This window comes from Cetorhinus maximus, chromosome 19, assembly GCF_964194155.1.
Source record: "Cetorhinus maximus chromosome 19, sCetMax3.hap1.1, whole genome shotgun sequence".
Taxonomy (NCBI): Eukaryota; Metazoa; Chordata; class Chondrichthyes; order Lamniformes; family Cetorhinidae; genus Cetorhinus; species Cetorhinus maximus.
Window position 1 is genome coordinate 35,919,921 of NC_135897.1, and position 20,875 is coordinate 35,940,795.

At 42.4% G+C, this 20,875-nt stretch overlaps 1 protein-coding gene across 4 annotated transcripts in view; it reads left to right on the forward strand.

The window, feature by feature from the left end:
* sgpp2 (sphingosine-1-phosphate phosphatase 2) overlaps positions 1 to 20,875 on the forward strand; it is a 56,000-nt gene that overhangs the window by 9,107 nt on the left and 26,018 nt on the right. For 2 of the 4 annotated variants that reach the window (XM_078564525.1, XM_078564526.1), the window contains exon 2: positions 5,609 to 5,764. The exons of the other annotated variants lie outside the window; for them this stretch is intronic. In XM_078564525.1, the coding sequence (XP_078420651.1) occupies positions 5,609 to 5,764 (156 nt within the window). The remainder of the gene's footprint in view (positions 1 to 5,608; positions 5,765 to 20,875) is intronic. 4 annotated transcript variants of the gene reach the window in all.

The window sequence follows — 20,875 nt, forward strand, 5'->3', positions numbered from 1 at the left end:
TTTAACATCCTAGGATGCAACCCATCAGGTCCAGGGGACTTATCAGCCTTTAGCCCCATTAGTTCCCCTAGTATTTTTGCTCTAGTAATATTGTATTTATTTTTTGTTGTATTTGTTTCCTCCCCCTCTTTTGCCCCTTGATTATTTCGTATTGGAATGCTATTAGTGTCTTCTACTATGAAAACTGAAGCAACGGATTTATTCAACTTCTCTGCCATTTGCTGGTTCCCCATTATTATTTCCCATAAGACATAGGAGCAGAAATTAGGCCATTCGGCCCATCGAGTCTGCTCCGCCATTCAATCATGGCTGATAAGATTCTCAACCCCATTGTCCTGCCTTCTCCCCGTAACCTTTGATCTTACCAATCAAGAACCTATCTATCTCGCTCTTAAATACACTCAATGACCTGGCCTCCACAGCCTTCTGTGGCAATACATTCCATAGATTCACCACTCTCTGGATAAAGAAGTTTCTCCTCATCTCTGTTCTAAAAGGTCTTCCCTTTACTCTGAGGCTGTGCCCTCGGGTCCTAGTCTCTCCTACTAATGGAAACATCCTCCCCACGTCCACTCTATCCAGGCCTTTCAGTATTCTGTAAGTTTCAATCAGATCCCCCCTCATCCTTCTAAACTCCATCGAGTATAGACCCAGAGTCCTCAAACGTTCCTCATATGTTAAGCCTTTCATTCCTGGGATCGTTCTCGTGAACCTCCTCTGGACCCTCTCCAGGGCCAGAACATCCTTCCTGAGATAAGGGGCCCAAAATTGCTCACAATATTCTAAATGTGGTCTGACCAGAGCCTTATAAAGCCTCAGCAGCACATCCCTGCTTTTATATTCTAGTCCTCTCAAAATAAATGTCAACATTGCATTTACCTTCCTAACTACCAACTCCACCTGCAAGTTAACCTTAAGAGAATCCTGGACTAGGACTCCCAAGTCCCTTTGCGCTCCAGATTTCTGAATTCTTTCCCCATTTAGAAAATAGTCTATGCCTCTATTCTTCCTACCAAAGTGCATGACCTCACATTTCCCCACGTTATATTCCATCTGCCACTTCTTTGCCCATTCTCCTAACCTGTCCAAATCCTTCTGCAGCCTCCCCACCTCCTCAATATTACCTGTCCCTCCACCTATCTTTGTATCATCTGCAAACTTAGCCAGGATGCCCTCAGTTCCTTCATCTAGATCATTAATGTATAAAGTGAAAAGTTGTGGTCCCAACACTGACCCCTGCGGAACCCCACTAGTCACCGGCCGCCATCCTGAGAAGGACCTCCTTATCCCCACTCTCTGCCTCCTGCCAGACAGCCAATCTTCTATCCATGCTAGTACCTTGCCTCTAACACCATGAGCTCTTATCTTACTGAGCAGCCTCCTGTGTGGCACCTTGTCAAAGGCCTTCTGGAAGTCCAAGTAGATAACGTCCATTGGTTCTCCTTTGTCTAACCTGCTCGTTACCTCCTCAAAGAATTCTAACAGATTTGTCAGACATGATCTCCCCTTGATGAAACCATGCTGACTTTGCCAGATTTTACCATGCACTTCCAAGTATTCTGAAATCTCATCCTTAATAATGGACTCTTAAAATCTTACCAACGACTGAGGTCAGGCTAATCGGCCTGTAATTTCCCGTCTTTTGTCTCACTCCCTTCTTAAACTGGGGGGTTACATTAGCGATTTTCCAGTCCTGTGTGACTCTCCCTGACTCCAGTGATTCCTGAAAGATCACCACTAACACCTCCACTATCTCTTCAGCTATCTCCTTCAGAACTCTGAGGTGTAATCCATCTGGTCCAGGTGATTTATCCACCTTCAGACCTTTCAGTTTTCCTAGCACCTTCTCCTTGGTAATGGCCACCATACTCACCTCTGTCCCCCGACTCTCTTGAACTTTGGGAATGTTACTCGTGTCTTCCACTGTGAATACTGACGCAAAGTACCTATTCAGTTCCTCCGCCATTTCTTTGTTCCCCACTACTACTTCTCCAGCTTCATTTTCCAGCGGCCCAATGTCCACTTTTGCCTCTCTCTTACCTTTTTATATATCTAAAAATACTCTTGCAATCTTCTTTTATATTACTGGCTAGTTTACCCTCATATTTAATCTTCTCCCTCCTTATTTCTTTTTTAGTTGTCCTCTGTTGATCTTTGTAGGCTTCCCAATCCCCTGGTTCCCCACTGCTCTTCGCCGCATTGTATGCTTTCTCTTTAGCTTTTATGCTGTCCCTGACTTACCCTTGTCAGCTATGGTTGCCTCGTCCTCCCTTTAGTATGCTTTTTCTTCCTAGGGATGAATTTTTGCTGTGTCTCCCAAATTACTCCCAGAAACTCCTGCCATTGCTATTCCACTGTCTTTCCTGCTAGGCTCATCTCCCAGTCAATACTGGCTAGCTCCTCCCTCATGCCTCTGTAGTTGCTTTTATTCAACTGTCATACCGTTACATCTGATTCCAGCTTTTTCCTCGCAAATTGCAGGGTAAATTCTATCATATTATGGTCACTTCCTCCTAAGGGTTCCTTCACCTTAAGCTCCCTTATCAAATCTGCCTCATTACACATCACTAAATCTAGAATTGCCTGTTCCTTAGTGTGCTCCAAAAAGCCATCTCGTAGACATTCCACAAATTCCTTTTCTTGGGATCCACTACCAACCTGATTTTCCCAGTCTACCTGCATATTGAAATCCCCCGTGATCACTGTAACCTTGCCTTTCTTACACACCTTTTCTATCTCCTGGTGTATCTTGTGCCCCACATCCTGACTACTGTTCAGAGGCCTATACATAACTCCCATTATGGTTCCCCAGCCTCATTCTGTAAGGGGCCTATGTTCACTTTGGTCTCTCTCTTCCTTTTTATATATTTAAAGAAGCTCTTACTGTCCATTTTTATATTACTTGCTAGTTTCCCCATAATGTTTATTTTCTCCCTCTATTATTTTTTTGGTCATCTTTTGTTAGTTGTTTAAAACTTTCCCAATTCTCTGGCTTACCACTAATCTTTGCCACATTGTATGTCTTTTCTCTTAATTCGATACTATCCTTAACTTCCTTGGTTAACCATAGTTGGTTTATTCCCTTCCTTGAATCATTCTTCCTCACTGGGACATTTCTTTGTTGTGAGTCATTAACTATTTTCTTAAACATCTGCCATTGTTCATCAACCATTTTTTCTGCTAAAATCCTATCCCAGTCCACTCCAGCTAATTCTGCCTTCATTCCCTTGTAATTATCCTTATTTAAGTTTAGCACAGTTCTTTCTGACCCAAGTTTCTCACTCTCAAACTGAATGCTAAATTCTACCATATTATGGTCACTGTTTCCTAGAGTATCTTTTACTCAGATCATTTATCAAACCTGCCTCATTACACATTACCAGATCCAAAATAGCCTGATCCTTGCTTGGATCTACAATATATTGCTGTAGGAAACTGTCCTGAATACACTCTATGAATTCTTGCTCGAGGCTACCTCTGCCAATTTGATTTTCCAAATCTACATGAAGATTAAAGTCACCCACGATTAATGTACCAACTTTCTTACATGCCCTCATTATCTCCTGATTTATTCTCTCTCCTACTGTATAGCTACTGTTCGGAGGCCTATAGACTGCTCCCACTAGTGTCTTCTTGTTATTTCTCACCTCCACCCATATGGATTCTACATCTTCCAATCCAAGATCCTTTCTTGCTATCGTACTTATTCCATCTCATAATAACAAAGCTACCCCACCACCCTTTCCTTCCTGCCTGTCCTTTCAAACAGTCACCTAGCCCTGAATATTTAGTTCCCAGCTATGATTTCCCTGTAACCACATCTCCTTAATGACTATAAGACCATACCCATTAACCTCTATTTATGCCGTTAATTCATTTATTTGAGGACTATAGTTAATATAGGGGAAGACTACAACAAAATTCGGCAGGAAATTAATAAACTTGCAGAGTGGGCATGTAAATGGAACATTAACATCAATATAGCTAAAGTGATACATTTTGGTAGGAAGAATGGTAGACCACATATTCCTGGGGAAAAAATTGTCCAAAAGGCATAAGGAACAGAAAGATCTGGGAGTACAGGTACACATCTGCGATGCAGATTAATAAGGCCATTAATAACAGCAACACCATTGTGTTCATTCCTAAAGGGATAGAATTGAAAAGGCAGAGAATTTATGTTAAACTTGTACAGGACCTCGGTTAGACTAAACTTGGAGTACTGTGAACTGTTCTGGTCTCCCAATTATATAAAAAATATAGAGGCACTTGAGAAAGCACAAAAAATTTACTAGGATGATGCCAGAGCTGAGAGGTTTAAACCTATCAGGAAGGATTGAATAGGCTGGGGCTCCGTTCTTTAGGGAAGAGAAGACTGAGCGGTGACCTGTCTTTAAGATGGTGAAAAATTTTGATAGCATAAACGTAGAGATGAAGTTTTCATTCTCATAAGAAACCAGAACTAAGGGCTATAAATGTAAGATAGCCACTAATATATCCCATATATAGGGAATTCAGGAAGAACTTCTTTGCCCAGGGTAATTAGAATGTGGAACTCACTACCAAAAGTAATAGTTGAGGCGAGTAGCATAGATACATTTAAGGGGAAACTAGATAATTGCATGAGGGAGAAAGGAACAGGGGATATATTGATGGGGTTAGATGACAAAGGGTGGGAAGAGGCTCAAGTGTAGCGTAAACACTGGCATGGACCTGCTGGATCAAATGGTCTGTTTCTGTGCTGTTAGTACCATATAATGAATCAGGTAAAAAAAAAAATGATGCAATGATACACTGATAACTCAGTGTTATTGTAATTTATACCAGTGATGTTATAAAATAATGCAGCATACTACCAAGTCTAATAGGCAGCATATTAGTATTGGGTGGCTATGAGTACATTGGTCAGAAATTCCGCAGAGTTGCTCCTGAGTTTCCAGTGTTGCTGCATCAAAGCTGTGGCAGGAACCCTATTTATGCTCCTATGTACAGGGTTTCTGCTGTGCTTCTGGTGAGAGTATGACAGTGCAATAGAAGTAGCTCCTAGGAATTTCTCGGTCAATGTACTACAGTTGCAGTTCATCCTTTAATTTCTCACAAGAACTTTTTTTGAAGCCCATTGCAATAAAAAATATTTCCAATTGGTTCTAATGAATGAAGTAAAATGATCATATTTTAACATTTTATGTTACTTTAACAAAGATATTTTGAAACACACAAAAGCAGATTCAAATTAATTCTTCTCACCAAGTAAGTCTTTCAGGCCTCAAAAAGCCATTGAAAGACTAAAGCTATATTAAACCTCAACACATAGGGACAGAAAGAAACACAATGATTGTATCAAGACAAGCATCTCAAACAACAACATTTATTTTACATTTAATTTGCATTTGCTTTCCATAAGCTGATTTAATTTCTTTAAGTATTTTTTATGGTTGGATTACCTCTTGACAAAGGGAAAGCTGAACTGATTGGACCAAACACTGTTATTTGTTTGCATAATCATAAAGATATAAGAAGCATCTACTGAGTGTGGGACAAGGAAAAATTCAACTGCTTCAAAAAGGAAATGAAGATCAAGGGTTCATGAAGTTTTACATTTTTACAGGAAAAGCCAGGATATATGGTGAAGAACTACTTTTTCTACTACTTGTTCCGATTCGCTGCTGCACTGGGTCAGGAGATCTTTTACATCACATTCCTTCCATTTACCTACTGGAATTTTGACCCATTTGTTACTAGAAGGCTGGTTGGTATGTGGGCAGTAAGTACATCTTTTAATACCATTATAGTTTAACCATCAGAGACAAAACATTGCAAGGCAAGAACTCTTAGCACAACAGTAAGTATTGGAATGTTGGTTGTAGATCATAACATTACTGACTTTTTAATGATTTTACTCAAGTGTACATTAACCTACTTCCGTTTCACATAGAGTGCATTGCACATGCTGGTAAAAAGGAGAAATCTAATTAGTGCTAGCCTACAGTGAGGCTTACCTCTGCAGGCTCTACGTTTTCTCATGCACATGATTTATGTGTATTTTCATGCAGAAGTTTACTTTATATTGGCAGCCGTGGCTAAGGGTAGTCCTCAGATAAAGTATAGTTGGTGGAAAGGGGATAATTAGACCCATGCATGCAGGTGGAATTCATTTCAAATTTTAAAATCATAGATTCTGTCCTTTCTATATAATAATTTAGTTTTATGTTATTATTCAGTCTCCTGTGACATTATATAAGGGGAGTTAATACCAAATTTCATGGGAGAAAGTGGGTTCTATAGCACCCGCTTTTTAGGCATTAATTGTAGTGTAACAGTCTGGCACATAAAGGGTTGATGTGGGACTGAGTACAGTAACCGTCCACACAGTGATGTAAGAGAACACATGACTTGTACCTAGGGTTCAGTGTTGGACAGAGCCGTGTGTAGAAGCAAGCATGGAGACTGCTCCTAGCTTTGACCTTTACTGTACCTACGTATATAGTTTCTGTAATAAATAATTACTGTTGAAACACCTAGGACTAAGAATACCTTAATACTCTACCAACTATGGCCAACACCTTATAACATAGTAGCAGCGAATGGAACAACTCAAAACCTTGCAGAGACTGCAGGAGAAAATTAAGACCCTGGAAAGCTGAAGGAAAATCAAAGAAGCATTCTGAGCTGAAAAAAAGCCCAAGAATTGAAGGAGTAGAAGGAAATCACCAGAGAAAAAACTCTAAAGAAAGGCTTAGAAACTGAAGACAAGAATTTTAAATTCCTCACTGCAGTAGAAGACTCCATTGAACCCTGTGGAAGTCCAGCTTCAATACCCAGAATGTGCAGAGTCAACAGCCCTATTCGGGGTGAGCTAAAAATGTAAAATTCCTGTAGAACACGAGTCCTGAAAAAAGTTAAATACTGCAGTGGTCAGAGTTGATGTTTAAATTGTAGCCTGAGAAACCCGATTCCCCATTCGACACCTGAACACGTGGCAGCCGAGCTCGCTCCAAACAAAGAGAGAGAGAAAATTAATTAAAGATTAATCACAACTGAGTAGACAGCTTTTAAAACACAGCAAAAGCTGGGATTTGACACTGCCAAGACCTGAGAACATAATGCTGAAGCAGGGAAGACTCCAATCAGTCGATCCAGGCAGCCATTGTTGAAAGGATTTATGGCTGAGAGACCTCTGGCTATGAACAACAGACACGACACTTTATGCGCCCAGAGGAATGTGACTTCCATATGCATGATTCTGGAGCCATTCAGGTATGGCGGCAAACAAATCTTTGAGCTGATGTACGTCATCCATAAACAGTCTTTATCTCTCTTGAATAGAGATGCCTGCATTGCCCTGAATCTTCCCAAAACTGGTGTAACTTGTAAATATGCTGATAAAGACTTGGGGGAGGTATAGTATAAGGGTCTGGCACATAAAATGTTAATGTAGGACTGAGTACTGCCAAACAGTAATTTGTGGACAGAGCCTTGTGTAGAAGAATGGAGACAGGTCCTACCTTGGACCTTTACTGTACCTACATATATAGTTTCCAGTAGGTAATAAATAGTTACTGTTGAACTACCTAAGAATACAAATACCTTAAGACCCACCAAATTATGCCCAAAACTTTTCAACATTAATCTGCCCCCTAATGCCTGAAAATGGTGTTCATGCTTCTGGCAGGAAGCTGCATCATCTTGGTAAAGAGGTTTGCGCGCGCGTACCTAGATACTACCGGCAGCATGCAGAGAAGGCCAATTTAGGATGTCAATCAGTGTGAAACTCTAGGGTGCCAGGGTGGGGAGGGGTGTCTGCGCAATCCTTTCCCCACCCTGACTCCTGTTCACTTGGGCCTGGTGCCTTGCTACGTGAAGACCTTGCTAGGAGAAGGCTCTCCTAGTCTGTAAATTAGCACCTGAGCAAGTGGCTGCAAGTGTAAGATTAAGTGACTGGTGTCTTCAATTTCACTGTCTTCTTCTTTCTCAACTGACTGAGCAGGCTCTAGTTCTTGACTTGGATATCTGATATGAACAATGATTAATGCTTGGTTTTCATGAGGAGAGAAGAGAAAGTAAGAAGAAAATACATTATATGCATCCCTCTAGATGGATGAGGGAGAAGTAGGGTGAGAGAGGGAGGATTAGCTATGTGGATTTGCTCTTCATCAATTGCTCGGTGCCACTAGTGGCCAATACTTCACTATTGCCCTTTCCCATGATGGACAGCATTCTCCCCTCCATCGGTGTTAAAATATGCAGGCATACTTCCAGTTCATTCCTGCTTCATCCTATTATGCACCATTTTTGTCTATAAGAAACAGGGAATTGTGTTAGTCAGTGTTGTGCAATACGTTTGAGAGATGTGGCTGTCATGGTTGAATAGCTGCGAGTGTGAGGTGTGAGTTGTGAGTTGTGGGTGTGAGGCTTTTAACAGTGCTGATTGATGGGCATTGTTGTTAAGTGAGTATGAGGTATATTGAATTGTGCAATGGATGAGGCTAATGTTGCAGTTTGAAGATTAAGTCACTCACACTGACAACTCATTTAAGATCATTAAACTTCTTCTTGTACTGCACGGATGTTAGTGGAACAACACACCTGGCATTGGCCCCAACTGCTGTTTCTTCCCATTGTCCCCTGAGCACATGTCTGGAGAGCCTCCTGCCCCCTGTGGATATAGAACATTACTTCTCCATTCCATCTCTTCCATTAAGGTCTCCAGTGCATTTCCAAAATATCTTGATGCATGCTGTCTACCATATTCAGCTATTCTTCATCCTTTGACAGCACATATTCAAGTCAAAAATGACTCCCACCATGTATTCCAGCACATGATGGTAGGCAGGGTGTCTTTAAGTAGTGCTAGACATTCAAAATATCAGTGTTCAGCCAGTGAACACTGTGGATAGTGCTTGCTGCACACAGCAATCAATTAAAACAGCTGCCAGCACAAGTTTAACAGGGGCTATTCAATTTCTCCTACCAGTCTTAAGAAAAAGCAAGATTAAGGGTAGCTGGCTATTAAGACCATCACACAGGAACAAAATTCAGTCACCATTATAAAGTCATATATTCTGGCTTTATTATTATGAAACCTTTCACTTGATATATTGTCATTTATAGTTAAATAGCAAAATATATAGCATTTGGAAAGCAGTGAAGTAGAGATGGTTGGATCAAAGCGTTTCTCTGAAGTACAGACTGGAGTATACTGCCTGAACCACCAATGGGAGTGTGTAAGAACACTGCTCCAAGTTTATGCTGGCAATTTCTAGTATAAACAGGGAGTAACATTTTGTAGGCAGTGCCGTAGATGTCAAATTTTTAACAAATTACACGCCGATTCTTGTGGCATTGCACATGGGGTGTCAGGACTAAATGCAGCATTCAAGACGAGGATGATTAGAAGGTGAAAAATGATTGAATCAGGTCCAACATAGGACTGCAAGGGTAAAGGGTGATAAAAAAGGCAACGAGAGAAGATTTACTGAGAAGGCTGAAACAGGAGGTGAAAGGTAGAGTGAGCTGGGGCAGAGGAGAGGATATCTAAATGAAGAAAGGAAAGTAGAGCAGAGAAAGGAAGATTCAAGGAGGAGAGTTAGAAGTCTTTAGGGAAGGGAGATCAAAGGTCATAGCAGGATGTCAGAGAAAGTTGCAGGCTAAAGCAAACAATTGCACTATGGGAACCGGTATAACAACAACCAGTTTTAACAACCATTTGCACTGATATGCCACCTGTAACATAATAAAATGATCCAAGCTGCTTCACAGGAGCATTATCAAACAAAATTTGACATCAAACCACATAAGGAGATATGAGGGCAGATGCCCAAAGGCATCGCTAAGGAGGTAGGTTCTAAGGAGCATCTTTGAAAGAGAGGTGAGAGGTGGAGAGATTTGGGGAGGGAATTCCAGAGCTGAGGGCCTTGACAGCTGAAGGCACAGCAACACCTGGTGGAATACTGTAATGAAAATTGGGACGTGAAAGAAAAGGAGGATCCATTCCACCACAGTGGGTGGATAAGTAACTGCACTCAAATAAGGAGCACAGCTGTAGAGATTTCAAGGAATCCGGCTTCAGAAAAGCTATAATTAAGAAGTATTGTTCTCATGTGGAGACAGTGGTGACAGTTTTTCTGGCTTGACTGAATGTTTTCTTACAGATTGTGGCATCAGTCCCAACCACAGGGGATAGCCCTACCAATTAACCATCTGGATACATTATCATGAGTCATGAAGTGGTTGACTAGGTTCAAGTTAATAGAATGAAAGCCGTGCCCGCTCATAAAATTGAGGGTGTTCTCAAATGGGGATTTCAGTGCCACATATGGGCCGGGATTTTGCTGGGCAGACAGGGTCTCACCCACCATTCAGAAAGCCGGCAGGGAACTACCCCCCGCCCACCCACCCACCCCCCCCCCCCCCCCCCCCCCCCCCACCACCCTCACCACCTCCCCTCCATCAGCTCTGTGGGAGAGGCCTCACAGAATCAAGTACCCTTCAGGCACTTAAGTGACTGCAGTCAGGCCTTTCCCACAGTTGAGGTCTCAACTGGTGGAAGTCTAACCCACAGAGAGTGGCCGGCTAATCAGAGGCTGGCAGCCCCTCATGCCACCAACACCAGTAGGAGTGATGGCTGCTGATCCACTGCACCCATCCGAGGCCCAGGATCACACAGCGACCCCAGGTCATAGGTGAGAGAAGGCAGGATGGGGGTCACGGGATGTGGGTTGCAGCAGAGGGGCGGCCAGGAGGGGTCGGAGGCGGGGCTGGAAATGTGGCTTTCAGTGGCCACCTGATGCCAGGTCCCTAGATCGGATATACTGTGCCTGATAGTGAGGTCCCCCCCAACCCCTCCAATGGTTCCTGCTGCGACAGGTTGCATTAAATTCAGCCCATGTCCCCTCGCTTACACATGACACTTATGGAAACCCTGGCAGTCTGTAGAGCTCGCTCTCTTTTTGTTTTAGTCTGCTAAGCACAGCCTTGTGTGGCACTGATGATGGGTAAAGACTAAATAAGGGCCCATATTTTGCTGTAGTAATGAATGTCAGTATTCGCCATCATTACTATTCTGAAACTTATGTAACTTATGGAGTCCGCACATGCACAGTTAAATGTGGAAATCTAGACATTGCTGTCAGTGATTCTCCAAAGGGTGTGCTGTTGAAGTTCTCCCAGACTGCAATCAAGTAGAAATGATTGAATTGATGAGAGCTTAGCTCTTTTACATCATTAGTCTTGCTGTAAAAACACTTGGGGCAGGACTTTACCTGCGTTGGGCGGGCCCGGGAGCGGCCATGAAACGGACCACCACCAGCGATCGGGCATCAACCGCGATATCATGCTGGCTGGCCAATTAATGGCCAGCCGGCGTTAAACACGCGCTGAGAACCTCAGCACTGCCAGGGCAGGGGGGGGCGGGAGGAGCACGAGCGTTAAAGTCTGCGCATTCATGGGGGAGCACATACTGAAAGCTCCCTGAAGGCAGGGAGCTGCCTCCAGGAGCTGGAGAATTTTACAATGAAATATAAAGATTTTAAAAATAAGGGAAACGTCCCAACATGTGACTCAGTCACATGGACAGGGACATATTAAAAATGATGTTTTAAAATTTTTATTTTTGTTCAATTACTTTTGGAAACCTCATCCCACCCACCTGGCCTTTTCGACCGCCTGCCAGCCGTAAGGTTGGAAGGGCAGTGAAAAATACAAATTATTTGCTAGTTTAATGGCCCTAATAGGCCGCTTAATTGTCGTGGGTGCACTGCTGACTCTCGCACATGCCCACCAAGCGAAATACCGCGCTCTATTTTACTCCCGATCGGGTCGGGTGTGCACCCAACCACGGGACATAAAATTCTGCCCTTGACAATGTTGTCGACTGAGGCGTAACTGGTTTTTAAACAGTGTACTAAGTTCATAATTACTGTCGAGCAACTTCTCTGGCTCTGGAAAGCTAATTTTACATTTATAAAATGTCAAATTTCTCTATTATCTCACTCTCTCTAAAATTATGAATATGAAAATGAGAAATTCAGTGCATTTTACTTCCTAGTTTAATCTCTGGAGGAATATTTCAATGTGATTGGCTGCTTACCCTGTTTGATGAGATCACTTTATCTGGACACCTGGGGCTGAATCTTCCGGTCGGCGTGCGGGGGTGGGCCCGACACACCGACGCATAAAATGATGCACAATAACGTCGGGTGTGCATCCCGATGTCATCGCGATATTTCGTTCAGCGGGCATGCGCCGGAGTCGGCTGTGTGCCCGCGGAGATGTTAAGGGACTATTAAGGCCATTAAGGGATTCATTCAAATAGTGTGGAACGCTGCCCATCCGACCTTAAGATTGGGGGGGCAGGCGAAAAGCCCAAGCGGCCTTCGTGTTTTTCAGGAAACCTCAACCACGAGCGGGATGAGGTTTCCTGAAGCTTTTATAAAGTAAATAAACAAATTTTCCCAACTTCACAAACATGTCCCAACTCATGTGACACTGTCACATTAGGGGACATGTTTAAATAAATTTTTACTTCATTTATTAAAATGTTTTATTGTCTATTCAATCTCTCCGAGGCAGCTCTGTGCCTCAGGGAGATTGCTGCGCTCTTCTACACGCATGCGCGAAAGAGTGCAGGCCCCGACTCTCCTTCCCCCCCCACCCCCCCAGGTAACGTTGAGCCTTAATTGGCCCGTCCGCGTAAAATGGCAGCATGCAGCCGATCACGGGCGGCAATCGGCTCTGCGCCCGCCCCCGCCCAGCCCACCAACCATAGGAAAAATCCAGGCCCTGTAAATTCCCTTGACTCGAGGTCAGATTTAAATTGACGCTGGGATTGGGTAATCCATGCCATAGTGGTGAGTGCCACCACTTTGCCACAGCCCATGAAATCTGGACCAAGATTTTCTTGGTCTATAGGCTTTGTCTATGAAGATGTGCCTTTTTGCTTCCTGAATCTAGGAATTTCCAATGTAGTCTCTTTCATGACTTCATCTTCCTCTTCATTGAGTAAGAATTGAGGGTTTTCCATTTCAAGAAATTCAAGTTCCCAAGCAAGTCTTTGAATAGAACTGAGTAAAATTAGCAGCATAAGTCCACACAGAACATCCAAAATAAAGGAATTGTTGGTCAGGCAAAATAAAATCAACCTTTTTTATCACGTAAAAGGGCCTCTTCATTGTGACTTTCAGGAAGCAATATATTCCGCTGCTGCTGCTGCTGCTTGGAGCTACTCCTACCAGTTGATTGTCAGGGTCTGTCTTGCACCATCCTTGCACATCCACTGCAGTTTGTCTGCAACCGCTCTGTGATGTCCAGCATCCAACTAGGCCTAAGCCAACCCCTCTTTCTGCTGCTCTCCACTCTTCTCTCTAGAAGTGATCTCTGGAGCTTTTCAGCTGTGATCAAATGGCTGAAATACTGACATTTTCTTTTCTGGATGTTATCTTTCAGAGTTATTTTTAGTTTGGTAATTTGTAATTGAGCTCAATACACACTCATGTTACCACATCTACGTCAAGTGGATCAATTCATGAAAAATAAATTAGTTTAGTAACGTTAAAGAAAAGATGTGTTTTCCAATGTTGACTAGTCAAATATGCCAATGTCAACTTAGAACTTTCATTTTTATTTGTTTATCAGAAAATGTTCAGTCTGAAATGAGTAGGCAGATGCTTTGGTCATTTTGAATGGGAGGGCAGTCATTAGTAACTTCATGATGAACATGGTAAATTTTTTTTAAAGTTTCTATTTCCCTTTCACTCCCCTGATCTTCATCTTCCTTTGTACAACCGCTCCCACCCCACCAACTCCCACATCAGCCCTTGCTCCATCCACACCATGCAATATTTACAGACTGACAGTTGGTTGAAAATCTTCTCCAGGCATAAAGCCGTTTTGCACAGTACCTCATAGCTGTTGCTACTGAGCCAATTGGTAGGAAACGTGCATGATCAGCACAGTGTGATTCTCCTGCTATTTTTAAAATTCTTTTTCCAATGGGGAAGCACCTTGTCTCCTTCACTTAGTGCCTGCTATTGACTAGCTCATGATAACACTGTCAATGCCAGGTTTTCAATGTCTAGGGGAGCACAGACCTAAGTATAGAGCTGTCAATATATGGAGAATGTGATATAAGAGATTAAAATAAGCACAGCGAGGCTTAACCCCATTTAAACATCTGGAGGTACGTTTATGTTTAAAAGTAAGATTCATCAAAAGAAGTGACCTTTCTAAGGCAAACTGAGTGAATCTGACTCTAAATGAGTGTGACTTGATAAGCCTGCCCAAATTACCTTGTCGCACTCTGCAGTGTATTAGTATATTGCCTTGAGGTTAATAAAATCTTTTAACTTCCATTGTTAAAAAAAAATGTGGATAGATGTGCTGACATCAGGTCTTGATCTCCACAAGTAAAATGATAGCTTCAGCAGGGGAGTATGTGGCTGAATTTTTAAAAAAGAGCCTACTGAAGTAACTTTACTGAAACCAGCCTTAGTATTTCTGGAATGAAAAGATCACTTTTCTTTCCTCAAATTGATGTCAAATATTATTAAAGAGCTCCTGTGCCATTGAACTGCAAGCAGGCTGATACTCATAGGAACTCGCTCTATCCATTTACCCTGATTACCTCAACCCACAGTGGACACACATATCTATGATAGCTGTTTCGATTGGACTAAAGGAGTAAACAAAAATTGGTAAAAAATCCTCAGTAGCTTTTCCATATCTGATCGTACTTTGCATGAATCTCTTGTAAACTCACATAGTGAATTCCAGTGCTTTTTCTGGTTTTAGTGTCTCTCAAACCAGAGTATGCCTTCTCCTTAGGCATTTTAAAAATGCTGAGCGCACGAAGTTGCCATAAGGAATCAGTTTTAAGTTCAGACACAGTATCACACCTGTGAACGTTTACGTTATTTGCTCTTCACATCTGTTCTCAGGACCAGGTAAAATCATGTTGGAAAGGTGTTGGATATGCACTGTAGTATTAATGATGGTTTCATCAGTACTGCTCTGGTTTTATTATCTTGGTGTACTATCTTGCAAAATTTGTGCAGTTTGCTATAAACAAATACCAGGTCCAAATGTGATTTCAACCTTGTCATAGAAACCCATTGTGTTATTCCCATTTACTCCCGTTGTATAGCAATGCTGATGCATGCATACAATTTCTTGGCAAATAGGCTATCAGAATTATCCATAATAAATGTGATACTTTAACATTTTACAGTAATAATCACCATGGGAATATTTCACTCTAGCTTCTGTACAGACTATTTCTTCAGAACATTCAATTCTGGGCACACTTTGTAAAAGTCTGTGGCACAGGCTTAATGTCCATAAAGTCATATCTTTTAAATGGCATTGAGGAAGTAGCTGAATACTGCTTAAAAATATCTTGGTTTTTGTAAAGCATGAGAGAATGATATGACCTGTTTTCACAGGGTGTTTCTGTCTCACAGTGTGGTAGCTGAAGAATTTACAGGGCTATCACCTAACCTCAACTGGTTTGTCAAGGTGAGGTGCTGATTCTTCTGTTTGGCCAAGAATGGTTGAATCACTTGGGCAAACCTGAAAGAAGGGAGAAAATTATATAGAATTACACAGAATATACAGCACAGAAGCAGGCCAATTTATGCAATTGGTTCACTGGTCCCTGTAGAAATCCATTTCCCACCTTCTGCAACTCTTAATAGCTTAATAGTACCCTTACTTTCTTCTTTCTTTTGTGTAGCCAGCTATCTATCCATGCTGTACCTGCCCCTGGACTCTGCATACCCTGACTATTGTTAACGGATAGATGAGAGATGGTGGGATAACTTTTCCCCTTTCTCCTTACTTTCTCAGTTGTCCGCTACAAAATCTGTGTTTACAGCGAGTGTTTTAAAACCTTTTGAGTGTTGTGACTTTTAGTAATAGACAAGAAGCAGGTTTTCGGGTAAGATTAAACCTGAAGAAAAGATGATGTTTATTCACACACAACTCCGAAATGTAAACGCAATGAAAAACACATACTCACTCATACACACAGACAGATACACAGAAGTAGAGATGGATTCTAGAGAATGAAACGTGCAGCTAGGTTAGTAACAGAATAACAGGGAGCAAATTATGTGGTTAAATAGTCCTTGGAGATGCACGTGTTGCAGGGCTGGATGGGTTCTCTTTCGTGGTTCTTTGCAATTGATTGGAAATTGGAAGCTTTTGGATATCCAGATGAGGTTATGGCTGAGTTTCTGTAGAGGCAATTATTTACAGGTGAAAACAAATTATCCCCCTTGCACTGCTTGTGTTGACTGGTTGTTAGGCAGGGTTTTGTTCGTCTGGTCGGAGGATAGTTTCCAGATTCACATGTTTCTACCTGGTTCTTGGAGCAATAAGATTTGTTATCTGAAGTCAGTTTTGATAACGTGACTACATGATCAATACTTCTATCGTCCATGTACATGATTTGCAGTTAGAAACCTTGGCTACACAATGGGGTTTTAATGGTGGCTGTTCACACCTGCTTGTGATAAACTGGTTTCACATGTGCACCTCTCCTTGTTAAGGGTCAAGCTCACAGACACATTGTCTGTGGGGCTATTGATTTTCAATTTTGGTAAATGCACAAACAGCGAGGTTGTAAATTCCACAGGTGGTTTTGTTGCCAGCATTCCTATTTAAGGGAGGGCATCCTACCCATGGTCATTTACACTTTAATAACTTTCCGGAAGCATTTTCAGGAATGAGTTAATGCTTTGTCTGAGCAGAAATCACAGAAGGTAACCTGACCTTTGGTGGCCATCTTTGATGCACCTTGTCCACTTTTTAAAATCAATTTCAAAAAGTCCACATTGACTAAAGTCCGTATCTTGAAAGTTGGAATATGATATCCTTACTGGCATGACACCATACTCATTAATCTATTGTGTGGTACCTCATTGAATGCATTTTGGATATCTAGCTATATTGTATCTACCACATTACCGTTGTTTACCCTCTGTTACTCGTCAAAGAATTCAATGGTTGGACAAACAAGATTTTCCCTTTTGAAATCCATATTAACTATTGATTGTTATATTTTTGGTTTCTAGGGGCAGGATTTTGCCCTTGGCGGGGGTGGGAGGGGGCGGTCAGGAAGCCGACCACTGCCCGTGATCGGCTACGCACCATGATTTCACGCGGGTGGGCCAATTAAGGCCCCTCCCTGCGTGGATCGTGAGCGACAGCATTGAGCGCTGCCTGTGCGGGTGGGCGAGGAGGGAGAACCAGGCCTGGCGTGCAGTTCACGTATGCACGAGAAAGAGTAATTCAGTCTCCCTGAGGCACGGAGCTGTCTCAGGGAGATTGAAGCGCTGCGCAAAAAAAATTGAAGAGAATAAAAATTTAATAAAACATGTCCCCCCATGTGACTCTGTCACATGAGCTGGAACATGTTTTTAATTCAAAAATAGCGTTCTTATTTAATGCTTATTTGCTTTAGAAAACCTCTTCTCGCTCGTGGATGAGGTTTCCTAAAAAATGTAAAGGCTGCTTGGCCTTTTAGCCTGCGGGCAGCATAAGTTTGAATTTAATTAGATTGTTAATGGCCTTAATAGGCCTTTTAATTATCGGTGGCAAGCAGCCAACTCCAGTGTACGCCCGCCAAACAAAATATCACGAGACTCCGCAATGACGTTGGGACACACGCCCGTCATCGCGCGTCATTTTATGCTCGGGCGTGTCGGGTGCGCACCTGCATGCCGAGCGTAACATTCTTCCCTAGATGTTTTTCTGATTTTTCTATTTTCTTTCCTACCACTGATGTCAAGCCAACTGCCTATAGTTCCCTGAATATGTTCTATCCCCCATCTTAAATATAGGTATAATATTAGCTATCCACCAGTCCTCTGGCACTACATCTTTTTTCCATCAAATTATTACATATGTGTACTGGTGGCTCTGCTATCTCTTCTCTACATTTTATTAAAATACACAGATACAATCTGACTGGACCAGGGGTTTTATCCACTTTATTTAATATTTCTTTTCTTTTTATTTTAAATCATCTTATGTCATGCCCATCTGAAAATTTGTACTTAATTTTCAGAGGGTATGAGAGTCAGCAGTTAAATATTGCTGATACTGCCCTCATTTGGTCCCATTCATCTATCTGATTATAGCCTATGGATCTCCATTTCCTCCCGCCTCCATACAATTATTTTTGGAACCTCCCAAAGATCTATTCTTGACCCATCTTCTCCCTCATCTATATGCTGCCCCATTGACAACATCATCGACAAATGCGGGGTCAGCTTTTACATAGCCTGACAGCACCCAGCTGTACTTCTCCCTCACCTCTATCCACCTCTCCACTGTTTCTGTGCTGTCAGACTCTCTGACATCCTATTTTGGATGAGCCTTTACTTCCTTCAGTCAAACTCTGGGAAGACCAAAGACTTCCACCACCACCCCCTCAACCACACACACACACACATACACACACACAACCCCGAGCTAAGATCCTGATCTTTTAGCACATTCGTCATAAATGTTACTTGCTTCCACTTGTAATATCATCTCATACCTCAGACGTTTCCTTTGTTCCCTCCAGATTTGACTATTACAATTCCCTCTTAGTGAGGAAAAGTCTAACTAGCTCTAATACTTAAAAGGCCTGATTTTTCATGTCTCTTTTTTATTTGTATTTCCTCTTACCAGGCATCTTCCTAGTGAATGTGCAGTGTACTCTCTGTCTTGCCTTAATATCTTTCATATAATACCAACCCCAAAACTGTACACCAGTATTCCAGTTGTGTTCTTGCTAATGGTTTCGCTAAATGTCAACTTTTATATTCCATACCACGTTCCATAAAATAACAGAGGTGAACCAGTCCACCTCAGGCCAATGATTGGTTAATTAATAAAATTGATTCAGACATAGAATGTGAACATCCTGGAACTCCATGTACAAGCAATGATAACTGGCTGACTTCCTTAACTGTGAGAAGCTGCTGAGCTTGTTTTGACCTTGTTTTAGTACTTAGAAATCACTTTTCCTATATACTGCACAGTTTTCCCGAAACTCGGAAAAAGATTTATGATAACTTCATGAAATTGTCAATATATGTAAATATTTTTATTACAAATTACACAGCAAAAATCTGTTGAAGCAAAGGCGTTATAATATCAGTGGTTGCATAGAATCAGCAATAATTCCTTGCAAAAGTTATACTGAAGCAAAGAGAAGAGAGAATGTCATTTAAATCAGTTTAAAAAGCTAATTTATCAAACCTTTTTGAACAATTTTATGGAAATTAATTAGAATGGAGAAATGGTGATGATTCTAATCTGTGTTGAATCTTAGGCTTTGTTTTCTATTACAAGAAATAGCGCAAAAGGAGTTAAAACTTAAGGTCACAGAGGGTATTTTGCAAAGACAAAGCATCAACACAAGAGACCAGACAGGTTGACTGCAGTGCATTGAACAAGGCATGTTGCTGAGGCAAGCACAATAGGATGTCTGAGGTGTGAATTGTATGAATGGCCAGGGATATCACAGTTAATCACAGATTGCCTTGTCATTGCCCAATATTGGTTATTTATTCAATATTAATAAGAGAAATGCAGATTCCTGTGAATAACTGTTGATGGTATGAGAGAAGCAGTCATGCATGCATTGCCTTTTGTTCCAGTGTAGCTCAGAAGAGTTTATTATCATAGCTCTGTGTGCTCTGAGGTGTCTGTAGTCAGTGTTAGCTTTGCAGCCCAGCAGTGAAAGAGCTGTGTTGTTAAGGTTGGGTCTGCACAACTAGTTAAGATTGACCTCTGTTATATTTAGAGAGAAAGTTAGTGTCTTGTTATTTGGGTTTTTTATGTTCTGAAGAAGGTAGTGAAGTACATGACTTACTGTTCAATAGAATATACTTGATGTAAAGGAAACCATTTGTTGGTTCAAATGCCTGAGGGGTGATCATCCCAGATTTGCACTAAGTGCGGCAGCGAGTGTGTAAAACAATGTTTTACCCGCCAGCCGCAATGGCGGACTTTCACGCCGTATCATCCCAAACCCGCCGCATTAGTTATGCATTCCCAGGAAACGCACCATTTCCATAGCAGGCGGGCTCTCATTCACCTGCCACGCCATCACCTCGCCGCTTCATCACGCCAGGCACCGTATTTAAAGTTCAGCCGCACGCACACAGCTCAGTGCTTCCAGCCCAGGACTGCAGCATGTCCATGAAAAGACTGCAGCCCAAGGTTTAGTGATGCATCACTGGAACATCTTTTGGATGCCATGGAGGCTTGCCACAATGTCCTTTACCCTCATTTCTGGCCACATTCCGTGTGGGCAGTGATGTGACGAACCAGGCTTGGGAGGCAATGGCAGTGGTGATCAGTGCCAATGCTGCACAGAAGAGGTTAGTCATCAAATGCAGATAGAGGGTGAATGATCTCATCTGTGTAGCCAGGGTATGGCAACCATCTCATCACTCTAAACTCACACACTCGAGCCCATCACACATTCACTGGCATCTCTCTCACTGCCAGCTCATGGGACAGCATCACCCATTCTCACACACACATCCTCACATGTCCATCTCGCCTCAGCTCCTCTGGAGACCGCCTCCTCAGCCCTCACCATCTTGAGGCCACTTGCATAGGTCAGCATGTGTCCCCCCCACACACACCCTGGGATACCCCCTTCTCCGGTACAGCCCTCGTCCTGCAGCCTCTTTCTTCCCTTGCCTGAGGCCACTTCTCCCCCTTCACCAAGCAAGCCCTAGCTGTGCAGCCATTGAAAAGCCGCCCACACATGGCTGATCTGGTAGGTGGAGACCTGCCGTGAGCCCTCGTAAAAGTGATGTGGTGCTGTCTGTGAAGCCTGGAGCTGATCAGTGCGAGTGCTGCCCGAAGCAAG